At 28.9% G+C, this 14,253-nt stretch overlaps 1 protein-coding gene across 1 annotated transcript; it reads right to left on the reverse strand.

The window, feature by feature from the left end:
* Positions 1-3,880: 3,880 nt before the first annotated feature.
* LOC108775411 (solute carrier family 35 member C2) lies at positions 3,881-11,822 on the reverse strand. Its single transcript, XM_018541768.1, has 7 exons — positions 11,703-11,822; positions 10,492-10,722; positions 7,687-7,898; positions 7,548-7,620; positions 7,196-7,448; positions 6,082-6,257; positions 3,881-4,239 (listed from the first exon to the last, which is right to left on the reverse strand). Exons 2-7 carry the CDS (start codon positions 10,699-10,701, stop codon positions 3,889-3,891), a joined length of 1,275 nt encoding a protein of 424 aa, XP_018397270.1. The 5' UTR covers positions 10,702-10,722; positions 11,703-11,822; the 3' UTR covers positions 3,881-3,888.
* Between the last annotated feature and the right edge of the window lie 2,431 nt (positions 11,823-14,253).

The following is a 14,253-nucleotide window of genomic DNA, read 5'->3' on the forward strand; positions in this document are numbered from 1 at the left end:
CTTGAAAATGAAATTCGTATTCAGCGTCCAAAAAGCACGGAAAATAACTATAGTCTTATAACTGGTGTTTTTCTTTTGTCGCACTATTATCAGTTTACAATAATTTAGAAATGCACATGAGATATAGTCAAAAATGTATTTGTTTAAATACTTCATCACATTTGACACTTAATTAGTGCGTTTAAATTTATTATATATTGTGCGTTCTCCTTATAAGAAGATAAATATTAAATTATAACTATATTATTCTAGAATGTGCATTCTAAAATAATGTGCGCTTCTGCATACACCCTGCGCGCATGTCCAGGGCATGTGATAAAAATCATAATTTATAAACATATTATTTTTATAATACTGTTTAAATCATGTATAAAGCATTAAAAATATGTTTTAAAAAACAATATTTTGTTTTTAACAAAAATATCTTTTACCGAGTCTTTTGCCAACCCTCACACGCATGCACGTACACATACACGAAATTTAAACAAATTAATGTATTGCATAATAAAGCTCTTATTCATAACGTTTAAAAAAAAAACAATAAGGCCCATATTCAGAACGCGCTAACAACGATGTTAGCGCGCTAACATGCTACAGTATACTATAGAATTTCAGAGATAAAAGCGCGCTTTTATCGATAAAAGTGCGTTCTGAATACGGGGCTAAATCTTTAGACGTAGTGACGTTTTTCTGTCAATATTACATTAACACCACAAAACTAACTTCACGCTTTTATTTTTGTACTTCGTAATTTTTTAAGATATTTGTATCTTCTTCTTACATGATAACAATATGTAGAAGTATATAGGAAAAAATCTTACATTTAACGTTTCACAGCAAATATATTATATCGTTAATTAAATCGTGATACGTTTAATATTCTAGGTCATAAAAACATATAATAATTCTTAGACAACAAGAACTCCTGTATAAATCAAAAACAAATTTAGAAAAAAAAAGGGCATTAGAAGTCAAGCGCATATAACTTCACGCAATGCCGATATATATCAAGCAAATCTATTTATTACAACAATTGTGCTTACATGTTTCGGCTCATTTTGAGCCTTCTTCAGAGACAATGAAAATTACATAAATAAATTATAATTTAAAAATAACAAAGGATCAAAAGATGTTTAATCATAGTGAGCTCCCCCACAACCGAGAAATAAAATCTGATAATAATTTCATCTTAAGAAATACAATAATATGAATAATGAAAGAAGAAAGGAAAGAAATAAATAAAATGCTGAAATTTTGGGAAAATAATTTCCCAGAATTTCCTAGAAAAATAATAATTTCGAAATAAGATTTATCATAATTACAATTATTTTACCGGGAATAACTGCTCACCATGTTCATAATGATACTGTATCGCAAACACTCTCAAAACCGGTTTGATATTTGCGATTTGATAATTTAATTTAATACCGTCAAACAATTTGTCGTGACTCACTGTGTCTGAGACTGACTGGCTTAAATTATTCTGAAAATCGGTTTTGAGAGTGTTTGCAATACAGTATCGATCGTTGTGAACATGGTGAGCCTCCTCACTCCCGGTAAAATAATTGTAATTATGATAAATCTAATTTCGAAATTATTATTTTTCTAGGAAATTCTGGGAAATTATTTTCCCAGAATTTCAGAATTATATTTTATTTCTTTCCTTTCTTCTTTTATTATTCATATTATTGTGTTCTTTAAGATGAAATTATCATCAGATTTTATTTCTCGGTTGTGGAGGAGCTCACTACGACTAAACATCTTTCGATCCTTTGTTATTTTTAAATTATAATTTATTTGCATTGTCTCTGAAAAAGACTAAAAAATGAGCCGAAACATGTAAGCACAATTGTTGTAATAAATAGATTTGCTTGATATAGATCGGCGTTGCGTAAAGTTATCTGCGCTTGACTCCTAGTGCCCTTTTCTTTCCAAGTTTGTTTTTTATTCTAGGTCGTACATATTTAGAAAACTCTTTTAAGCTACCTAAAAAGTATGTACTTAAAACCGCTTTTAAAACGTTAATTCCAAAACATCAAAAATTTTGTGTTATTTTTGGTACATCAAATTTTATAAACATGTAATATAAAGATTGACTCCAAATCTATTTTCTAGCCCTCGAATTTCAAACTGGACTATATGCCATATGATACTATATAGCTATATAATGGGATTTAATTTCAGAAGAAATTTAAGTTGAGCATAAGAGTAGTTTTGAAAATATCAGGAATAAAAATAATTAATTTTCTAATATTTTCAACATTGTTCAAGCGGACAAACACAAAAAGATAATTAATGCTTCCTTAACAACTGTAGAATTTTGACTAAAATTAGAATGGTTTTTTTTACCTCTCTGTTGTTTAATTTTTTTAAGGAGATTCTAAAATCGTTTGTTTTATCGAATCAACAGAATTTACACGTATATGATTTACATATCATTGATATTTAGTGTACATATTATAAGTACACACTACATCGTATCACACGCAGACATACGTATAAATTTTCGAACTAATCTTTCTTATTATTTAAGTCTAATTCTAGGAACTCAATATTTGTTCTTGTAATCCCTAGTTCAAATCGAACTTATTTTATATATACAAAGTACAAAACTTTTATATAATGTAAATATTATTACGATTTGACATTAGAAACCGATAAAAAAAACTGTAATTTTATAACATTTTTTCGTGTTTGGCATAAAATCGACTAATTTCGGACCATATTATCGTTTATACTTTAATTGTAGAAAAGAACGTTTAATAAAGGCAGTTAGAAAAATTTATTTGATAATCCATAAAACAAACTTTAGGAGCCTCTTGAAGGGGTAAAACTATCCCCAAGTAATTTTTGCCGAATTTCTCGAAAATAAATATAGATACGAAAAAATATGTTTATAATATTTATATTTATTTATTGTAACATTTATTAGGAAGAATTAAATCATTAAAAAAAATTTTTTTTAATTTATTAAATTAATATTTTTAATGTCATTTTAAAAATTATTTTATACGATATTAATTGGAAAATAATATTGATTAAAAAAATATATACACTTATAAAATTATGTGTGTACCATATATATCTATGGTATGTAATAATTTTTTTATATCTTAATAACGTCTTAATGAAATTTCTAACATCAAGAAGACATCATAAAAACATTATTAATTATCAAATATTAAAATCTTTTTAGGACCATACAATTGATAAACAATAAACAAGAAGAAGGAAGCCAATAACGGCCAAAGCTGAATCACAATGCTTATTATAATTATGTGTGAATTTTATATACTGCGTATGTAGTCCTCCCATATAAATCGATTTATATGGAGGGACTACATACGCAATATATAAAATTCACACATAATTATAATTATAATAATTGTGATCCATCTTTGACCGTTATTAGCTTCCTTCTTCTTGTTTATTGGTTATTAATTATGTCATTCTGCTATTTAAGACATGTTATATTGTTATAATATTACTGTAATATTTCAATGTAACATTTATTGGGAAGAATTAAATCATTAAAGAATTTTAAAAAAATTTGGTCAATTTTGGTCAACGTGTAATATGTCAGTAATATTTCTGTGACATCATACTGTAATATGTAATATTTCGTATACTATATTGCAATATTACTGCGATATTTCTAATATTGCGTGTTATGTGGAATTATATGGCATACTGTTCAATTTTAAATTTAAAGGTGACAAAATACATAGGCTAAAAGCAAATATTTTTGAGGTTCATTCTTTATAATGTCCACAACTACATTGACTGTAAAATTTACACTGAAAAAATCTAAAATATTATAAGTCATAAAAATACAATTAAATCTTCTCAATAAAAAATAATTCATCAGATCTAAAAATCTATGATATATTACTTTTCTCTGCGTTGCAAAATATCTGATAGTATTTGGGTCGAGTTATCACTTTCTCTCACATTACCATCTTCATCTGAGCTAAATTCAGCATTGAGAAGATTTATTAAAGATGTCGATTTTTCTATCAATAATGGCACATTTGAATCGGTTTCCTCTTCGCGTTTAGCATTGTTGCTTGTCACTTTCGATTGCAATTCCATATTATCAACTGCTTTTTTTCTACTAAGTAATACTTTCTGAACAACATGAAGTATTATACCACCAAGGCACATTAACAATCCTACAAAGTTAAGGCCAGTCAGTTGGTCGCCTTTTAACACAAAGGTCAAGGCTAATATACATATTTCCTGTAAAAAGTTATTAAAATGAAAAAGATAGAAAAATTGAAGATTAGCTAAATAGAAGAAAAAGTTTGGCACGAAATTCTATCTCCCAGAACACAAAATTACAAAATTAAAAAAATTTTTTAGAAATGCTAATCCGCTTCACACGGAATAGCTCATTAGTATTTATTATCTATGTAACTTTTTCGATATGTATATTAATTAATTTAATACCTAATCTTGTATTTTTTCAGGGAATGAAAAAAGACGCGTTATTTGTAACGCTGTTACCTTCATAAGTTACTTTTTTGTAACAAACTGATAACGATATTACCTTTTTCATAACTATAACGGTAATTACATTTTTTTTATACAATGGTAACAAATTTTACAGTTACTTTTATCGTTATTTTTTATATTTTGAATCTATTGACATAATTTGTCAATTGTTGTTTTATATTTTGAACTTATATGACATAATTTTTTATAAAATTACAATATTTGTAGGACCGTTGGAATTTCAAACAATAATTGAATAAAGGCCGAATGACGGTCAAGCAAGATTTAGGTTGCTACAGTAATGTGTGAATTTTATTTACCACGTATGTAGTCTTCTTTAATCGCGCGCCGAAATATTTTCAGTCTTTTACAAACGCAACTCTAAATAACTACCGTAGTAATATCACTAGTTAAATTGATTGGACGAAACGCCAACTTGTGATATTCGTCGCAATCTTATTTTTCACAGAATTTGATTTGTTGTTAATTTAATTTACATTAATTAATAACAAATCATTAAAATTTAATATATGTCTTTCAACATATTATTAAGATCCTATAAGATGCTATAAGCTATTGTTAGATTGCGTATCAATTTAACTAGTGATATTACTACGGTAGTTATTTAGAGTTGCGTTTGTAAAAGACTGAAAATATTTCGGCGCGCGATTAAAGAAGACTACATACGTGGTAAATAAAATTCACACATTACTGTAGCAACCTAAATCTTGCTTGACCGTCATTCGGCCTTTATTCAATTATTGTTTATAATTTTTTATACATTCAATCTTTGGTCAGTATTAACAATTCATCAGTATTTATAATTCTTAATTCAAAACCTTAACAGCATAATGACTGATTTATATGGTAATTTTAAAAGACAATGTCTTATAATATTTGAAGGCCTTGGCACATAAAAAAAACTTAAGACTTAGGCGTTCAATTTTTAATCCGAATCTATAATAAATTTTTAAGCCTTATGCCTTATAAGAAATGGACAAATTACAGTCAATTATTCTCCTCGTATTTGACTGTAATTAGTCAATTTCTTAAGGCTTTTTTTGCAGGTGAGTATAGTTACTTTTAAAAAATAACTTTTTATTCTCTGATTTTGTTATAATTGTTTTTAATAGAGACCTCAAAAACAAGAATGGATTGAAACAAATTCAGATTTCCAGAAATATGCATTCACGAACGTAAAAATAAATCCTATTCAATCCGAATGTATTTCTATTCATTTATAGAAATTACATTATTATATGTATATACATAGAAACGTATATTGTATAAACGTACATTTCTGTGCCTTTCAATGTGCCTAAAAATATTAGTTTTTTTTTGTGCAATGTATGAATTCTGATTAATTAAAAAATCTGAATAGAAAATACAATTATTGAATCCAATTGAATCAAATTTCTTAAAAACAGTTCCTTTTTATTGGAGATTCACTGGACTTAAAATATGCATAAAAATTTCAATCTATTTTAATCCATTCTTAATTATTGGAAAGAAAAACACAAATATATTACAATACAGAGTACAATATAAATTAACTTATTAATATAATTAAATTATTAATAACTTTACCTTGCATACTCCCGAAATCGACAATGTTAGACTAGAGGTATAAGTAACAACTAAGAATTCCATCACTTCCATACTAAATGCTAAAATGGCACCTGTTACTACAGCAGATGTAGTTAATAAAATATTACTGATATTGCCCCAATCAGTAATTCTAACACTATCGTATATTTTGCTACCTAAAATTGAACATATCTTTAAGATGATGCTAGAATGACAAATGCTAGAATATTACAGATGAGGAGTTTTCTCTGAAAACTTACTAGAAGTCGATTACGTATCTTGAAACTTGAAATAAGCTGAAAATTACAAAAATGATTTACTAGAATTTATTATAATATTTATAATTTCATCATCCTATTCAATACCGTATTGAATTTGCTCACTAATGTAATTTTCATCTGTTTTTAAAATACGTAATCCTATAAACAGGTAATCAATTATACGAGTATATCTTTAAAAAATCGAAAAAGGAGGATGTAAAAAGCTCAGCTTTTTTACTCTTGTGTGGAACCTTAGTTATCCATAAAAAGTCAGGTAAATATTCAGAAAAGGGAAGTCGCCTTGATATGTTGTCAAGGTCATAACACTGAGTGACTTTTAGCAGGTTTTAAATGACGATCACTGTTGGTTAAAAAGTTATTAATAAAAAAAGATTTGAAAAATGGTCTTTTCTATCACATAAAACAGAAATTTTCCCTTAAAAAAATTCCCTTAAGCGGGGGAAGAGGAGGACCGGACCGCGTAGAAAGTTGTACGCCCCTAGACAGGAAGGGAAGTAAGATGGACCTCGCTTCACGTGGAAAGTCGTACTTCCATAGTCGATCTATACCATATCTTTCCCTGCCTAGAATCATCCGAGCAAAATGGCAAAATAATTACAAACTTTAATAGTTAATATTTTTTAAATAAAAATAATAAGTGACAGTTAAAACTGGTTAAAAATCACTAAGAATCATGACCTTGACAACATATGTCAAAGTCATCGGAGTTTGCCTTCCTTAAAGTAAATATTTAACAAAAATTGTTAAATATTGTAATAAAAAAATTGTAGTAAGTATTATAATTAATTAAAATTAATTCTATAATTATAGAATTCTATGAAATGCAAAATTACCTTCAAACCATAAAGTCACTGATATTGCTGGTAACAGCATCCAAGGTTGCATATAATACATCATATCTATCGGATCATGGAGACCGAATTTGGATCTTTGCATAATGAGTTGTGTCATAGTCCATCGAATACCACTCGCAAATGATGCTAAGAGACACAATACAAATCCAAGAATGCCAAATTGAGTAGATTTATAGGTAAACATCGCTAATCCTCCTGCTATCATCGCTACTATCCCTACTAAAGACCATGACTACAATAAACAGTAATTATTATTTACCTATTATATAAAAATATCTTTAATATATATTTATGAAATATCACAGATCTTTACTGAAAATCTCAGCCTTACCTTTTTCTCTAATTTAAACAGAAGAGAAAACCCAAGAATAAATATAATAGTAGTTGACTTAGTCATAGTGACTCTAGAAAGAAATGTCATGTGCATTTTGTAATAACTTTCTTAATTATTGCTATTAAATTATACTTACAAAGATATCGAAATCAATGAAAGTGCCCAATTTGATAAACCAATATCAACACCACTAGCTATGCCAGGTACCATTATTGAGTAAATTATATTCTGCCATAGAAGATTTATCCGTTTACTACTGTAACATCTTCTAATAGCTCTTATTAATGCAGATAATGAAAACTTTATGACCAAATGACAAACTACCACACCAAGGGGAAAATTAAAACCCTAAAAATATTATACAAGTTGTGTTAATAAATAAATAAATAAATAAATATATTGTATGTATATATATATACTCTACTCAAAAAAATGAAAGAATCACTTGTTTTGCCCTGCAAAAATAAGCAAATTTCAAAATAGAATAACTTTGTTAAAAATTATCAAAAATTATACTTTTTATACAGTAACGAGATGTTTAAAAAAGCATTTTACAGCTTGAAATCTCTATTTTCCAAATTGCTACTTTAAAAAACGATTTTACTGATATTTTATGAAGTTACACAAACATAAATGAATATGCATTAGATCTCAAAATTTTTTTCAAAATTTGCGAAGTTCTATAATTAAAACAAAAGTATTACGAAGACATAGAATCATTGAATAATCTAGATGTCGCTAATACTATGTGATGCAGAAAAAATGTTAAGAATTGTACGTATTTAAAATATACAACTGATGATCACAACACCAGAAAGAATTGTATCAATATGAAAAATAAAGTGTGAAATGTTTTTTTAAATATGTTTTAATTTCTTGCCCCGTTTCCCTATGATTAAGAATCAATCAATAATGATAGCTATTTAGTAGTAAAAGTACGTAGATTCAATAAAAGTATCAAATTAAGTCGATAAGAAAGTGCGCTTGGCCATATTTTGTATTATATTACTAAAAATACATATTATAATTAATTGTTAGATTATATTATTAAATATTTATAAAATATATATTATAGCTATTTATAATTAAATCGCGTGCGAGAAGAAAAAATAACGTGAGAGAGAATACAACGGGAGGAAGCGAGAGCGAGAATAATATGATAAGTATAGGACTACAACAGGTGGAACAGAGGGAGAACAACGCATCCTCTAATAGATAGCAGAGAGAGGACAACCGGCTTAAAGAGAGAGAACGCAACGGGTGAGAGACAAGGAAAAGAGTACCCTTCCCCTCTATCATGGACCCCGGTAACGCACTTCCCTTCTCCAACGTCTGTGATGCACTTTCCCTCCCTGACCATTCACACACACATACATATATACTGCATATATGTATACACACTAACATGTAATGGATTAGAACCGGTCCTTCTATCCTACTCCAAAAAGTTCCAGTACGTCAGGTTTCCAAAGTAATTGAAGTTTGTTCAAAGAATAGTTTTTTTGATGATATTTGACATTTTTTGTACAGAAAGTTAATGTTCTCTTGAAATTCCAATTAAAACTTATGAATATATTGCTATAAAATGTATTTTTTTAATTTCAATATATCTTATTTTTTAGACATGTTATGAAGGATTTAAATACAGATTCTTCTAAGACAGTAAATTTTCCGATTATAATAATAAAGTCATGTACAACTTCTAATATATAGCTATAGACAAACATACACAGACTATATAACATTTGTTTAAAATATTTTTTTTAGATGTCAAGGTGAACAATAAATATGAAACATTGTGTGTGTGTGTGTGTGTGTGTGTGTGTGTGCGCGTGCGTGCGTGCGTGCGTGCGTGCGTGCGTGCGTGCGTGCGTGCGTGCGTGCGTGCGTGCGTGCGTGCGTGCGTGCGTGAGTTAGGTCCTGTTAGTTTTAAGTTAATTTTTAAGTTAGTGTATCAGTAAAGTGAATTAGATAAAAATTTAAGAGCGTAGATGTGTGTAAATATGTACATAAATATGAAATTGTAACCCCGAGAAGAGACATACATATATATAAATCAATAATCTACTATATTTGAATGCTTATTAACATTCAAATTATTAAATTGTATAATTGTAGTAAATTACTGAAGCCCTACTATACCGAAGTAATATACTTCATATTGATAAAAAGAACACAAAATTTAAAAAAGCAAGACAAAAAATAAATAAATAAAATCTTTAATGATTCATACCTTGATACTCTTTGTAAATGAACTTGAGTATTAAATTATTAATATTTATATTAAATAAAGCAACATAATTAATTTTGTTGAACAACGTTTGTTAAAAACGAAATAAATTTTAAATAAGTGTTTATTGCATATTCCTGTGGATGATAGAAATACGTTTTCAAAACACTATAATAAAATTTTTTTATTATGTACTTTCTGTATTATAAGGTTTAAGTCATTTGATATTTTTATTAAAATCAATATTTTTTTAACTGAAATATCATATCTAAAAAAATTTTTTAATTAAATATGTTTTTTTAAATACGTATTATTTTTACTACCTTTAAACTCAATTTAAACAATAGAAAATTTTTTTAAAGTAACATGAGATATATCCTTCAAATAAAAAACAAAAAATATACTTATTTCAACTTGTTTCGGTATAATATATTTGATAACGGCAAATTTCAATATTTTTGACAACTTTATTTAACTGCCACCTCTCTCGAATTGTAGTTTTATATCAAAAACTTCACAAATCTCTGATGCACAGGAAATTTTAAAACAAAAAATGTTTAACCAAAGAGTGCCTTTTCCCTACTACACATGCGTGTAATCACAAATGCGTACATAGTTATGTACCCTTTGAGAGATTTTATTTATTACTTTCTCCTTACAATACAACTAGATAGATGAAAAGATTATAATGTTTAATTATCAATTACTCACATATACATTATAAAGCCATGGATTATAAAATGTAAGGCCTATTGATAAAATAAAGTAAGCAGAGATCAACAAAAATATATGGAATGCTTTCCTCCAAAATGTGGGTTCTGTCTTCGTCACATTTTGGAAATCTGGAATATTTTGTGGTAAGTACTCGGACGTATCGACATCATCTTTAGCAATTTGGTACTTTACGTGTGAGCGTGTCATATTTGCAAAGTAAAAAAAATTCTGAAACAATTAAAAATATGATTAATAATACAAAATTTGTGTGATAAAACTACAGAAAAGAGAAGCAACCGCCAATGACCTCAACCTTGACATAAGTTGTGAAGATCATAACTTTAGTGACCTTCAACAGTTTTAGATGACAATTGTTATTCATTAAAATTTTTAATTTTTATTATTACATTCTTTAGTTTAGAATTTATCGTTGCATAGACATAATTCCTAGACCAAGATAAAATATTCCTTCTTTTTCATAATACCATCATCATTCTCTTCAATGAATTTCATTCTGTTAACATTCTGTTACATATATTTAAAATCACATTTATTTGGTCTTTGGAACTACTAATAAGTTATCGTCCACATAATAGTAATAAATAGAAAGAAATATCAATGTTGGTGGTATTATATATAAAAATGTCACTATCCATATCTTCTGCAGTAAAAGATTTACTAAGATAAGGGATAGCGGAAAACCTATGAGCAAAAATTTGTTTATAGTATTAGTTGGTAAATTTGAAAAAAATGTAATTTAATATTAATAAAATTACTGTTAAAAATTCTTTAATTAGAATAGTTATGCTTTTAGAGACAGAATCCTATCTTTCTTTAATACTTCTAATAGTCAATTGTCAACTCAGTAGGAATATTTCTATATATAGATACAATGTCAAAAGATACTAATTTATAAGTTTGAGTCCAATGGCTTTCCATTCAATTTTATGACTAACTTGAAACTGTTTTTATGAAAGCTTTTTTTCTCCATACTTCTTTCAAAAACACCCTTTAAAAAAATTACTAAAGAATAAGTACATTATATAGAATTTTATATCAATAACTAAATATTTAAAATAGATAACTTTTTTAGCTATGAAAATCCAGTGTTTAATACTCTATTATAATAGTTGAAAAAAGGTTTATCTCATTAACACTGCCTGATATTGCATAATGAACAAAATTTGAAAGGATAATTTGAAATATACCGTCTTATTATAAAGCCTCGAACAGAGAAATTGTTAGTAAGTCATCATGTATCATATGTCAATCATCCAGATACAAAGAGCATCCATATGTCTCAATTACAATATCATTATCACAATATAATTTTTGCTTTTCTGCAAAAATATAAATTGAAGGATAAGGATCATCGATAATTATTGGAGTCGCTCGGAACACTCACCTTGATTTCAACATAATATAGTATGAAAAAATACCGTATCAGAAACAAACATAACCTAAGATTTAAGTATAAACATGACGTTGTTAAACTACAGACGCTGTCAAACTCGTTTCGAGCCTCATCAAGGCTCAGATTGTCCCACTCCGTAGAATTCCTCGGCTTTTATCATATAGCTATTACAGTTTTCGCTATACTACATTTCTACACGCATCCTTAATAGACGCATATGATACTGTCAAACGGCTTAAGCGGGGAGCACAGACTTTTGCATAACGCATAAACCATATACATAAAGAATTTGATTGGTCCATTGACTCATGCATAAGAAAATGGGCCAATGAAATTCCTTATGCACATGCTTTATGCGAAAGTGTGTGCTGCGGTTTTAAGGCTGCGCACAATGGAGGAACAGATATTAGATATTAAAATATTAACCTATCAGAATCGTGTATTCCGGTGTAACTGGTATCTGATAGGTTAATATTTTAATAACTAATATCTGTTCCTCCATTGTGCGCAGCCCTAACGCATAAAACATGGGATATGTTCCGTTTTTACTGGCAGTGCAGTAAACGTGACGTCATAACAATGTACTGCCGCAACTGTTTCAAAATTACTAGAGACCCTATACCAGAGTCTGGACACAAGCGCGATTGTGGCAAAATGCTACGAGAGAGAAAGATATATATATATATATATATACACTATCTTCGTCTATTAATTCTAACCTTAATGTAATGTATATATTTGTATATTCTTTTTCATTTAAGTTAACAGCGTAAAAAATATTAAATCATCGATGTCGATGTATTAAATATTAAAAATAATAACATTAAATAAATATTTATAGTAAAAATAGTAATATTGTAATAATTCAGCTGTCAAAGGATACGCAATGAAAAGATTTCTTAAAAATCCTGAACGATGAGTTATATGGGTAAAAAATGTTAACCGAGAAGATTGCGGGTACCAACAAACAATTCACTTTTTTGTGAAGTTAGTTAATATTCGTTAAAAAAATAAAAATGTTCTAAAAGTTTATGTATACATTTCTATCCTATATGAATTTATAAGGTTATCGACGTTTGAATTAGAGCGGGAGTTGCCACAAACGACGGACCAATCAGAAATTGTCTCTCTTGTGTCCAGACTCTGGTATAGGGTCTCTAAAAATTACTGTGGTACTGGGTCTGTTTTTTGTTCCTGCACTGTCTAAACTAGTACACCCACGGTAATTAATTCTGTCCCTCGGAAAATTTCACAAAATAAAAAATGACCACCTTTCTATATTAACCCTTAATGGTCTAACGTGGGTCGTTCAAGTCCCTTAAAAGGTACACTCTTCACCTTTAATTTCCACTTTGATTTATGTCGATAGCTTCATTTGGATTGAAGTTATGATTTTTTAAGTGATCGAGTGATTTTACACGCGGTACCACCATTTTTAATACAAAATTATATACAAAAATAATTATTTTCGACATACAAATTTTTTTTTCTTGAAATTGAAGAATTAATGAAGGTCCATGAATTTTTGCAGATTTTTTAAAGCCCTTTAACATGTCTAAAAAACGCCGAGACACGAATGGCCCACGTTAGACCATTAAAGGTGCCGAAAAAACGTTAGACTAGTAAGGGTTAATTGTCACAATCCATGCACGATTAACGTTACGACTGAACTTTATCGTGCATGAATAGTGACAATTAATATAGAAAGGAGGTCACTTTTCATTTTGTGAAAATTTCCGAGGGACAGAATTAATTACCGTGGGTGTACAGCAATAAGTTGAAGTTAGAAATCCTCAAGAGATGCGCCACTGAAATCGCTACGGGATTGATTGATGACACCGCAAAAATATGGCGCAACCAATGGCGCAATCGTATTAACAAGTATGACACTATCTCGAAGTTGGCGTATCTTTTACTTGAGGATCTCTAGATATAAGGAGACTCCACTCCATAAAATAAAAATGGACCCATTTTAGGTTTCGAGTTCAGTTTCCGATTCTCGACACTCGCAGCGCTCGTGAATTTAGTAGTGTTCCGCATAAATGAGTGCGAGTGAGAAATGATCATTTCTCTTACTGGCACTCAAACACTACTAAATAGACATAGAGAATGGACTGCGCGATCCCGTATATGTAGTATCAAAATATATCAACGAAAATGAGAGAGAGGGTCCGTGGAAGACGGCCATCTCTATCTTTTTCCATGGTGTAATGGAAGAGAGAGAGAGAGAGGGAGATGGCCGTCTTCCACAGTCCCTCTCTCTCATTTTCGTTGACCATTTTGACACACGGATCCGCGCAGTCCATTCTCTGTTGCTGGTGTCTTTAGGTCTGTTTTCTGTAGCT

Source organism: Cyphomyrmex costatus, unplaced genomic scaffold (genome assembly GCF_001594065.2).
Source record: "Cyphomyrmex costatus isolate MS0001 unplaced genomic scaffold, Ccosl1.0 scaffold30, whole genome shotgun sequence".
Classification (NCBI taxonomy): Eukaryota; Metazoa; Arthropoda; class Insecta; order Hymenoptera; family Formicidae; genus Cyphomyrmex; species Cyphomyrmex costatus.

Bases quoted from the DNA above. Each gene is read 5' to 3' on its own strand.
- LOC108775411 (XM_018541768.1), bottom strand. From the start codon at position 10,701: ATGACACGCTCACACGTAAAGTACCAAATTGCTAAAGATGATGTCGAT. The intron at 7,899-10,491 runs GTGAGTAATTGA...TAATATTTTTAG, and splicing joins CATGGCTTTATAATGTATAT to GGTTTTAATTTTCCCCTTGG. The intron at 6,258-7,195 runs GTAATTTTGCAT...GTTCAATTTTAG, and splicing joins AGTGACTTTATGGTTTGAAG to GTAGCAAAATATACGATAGT.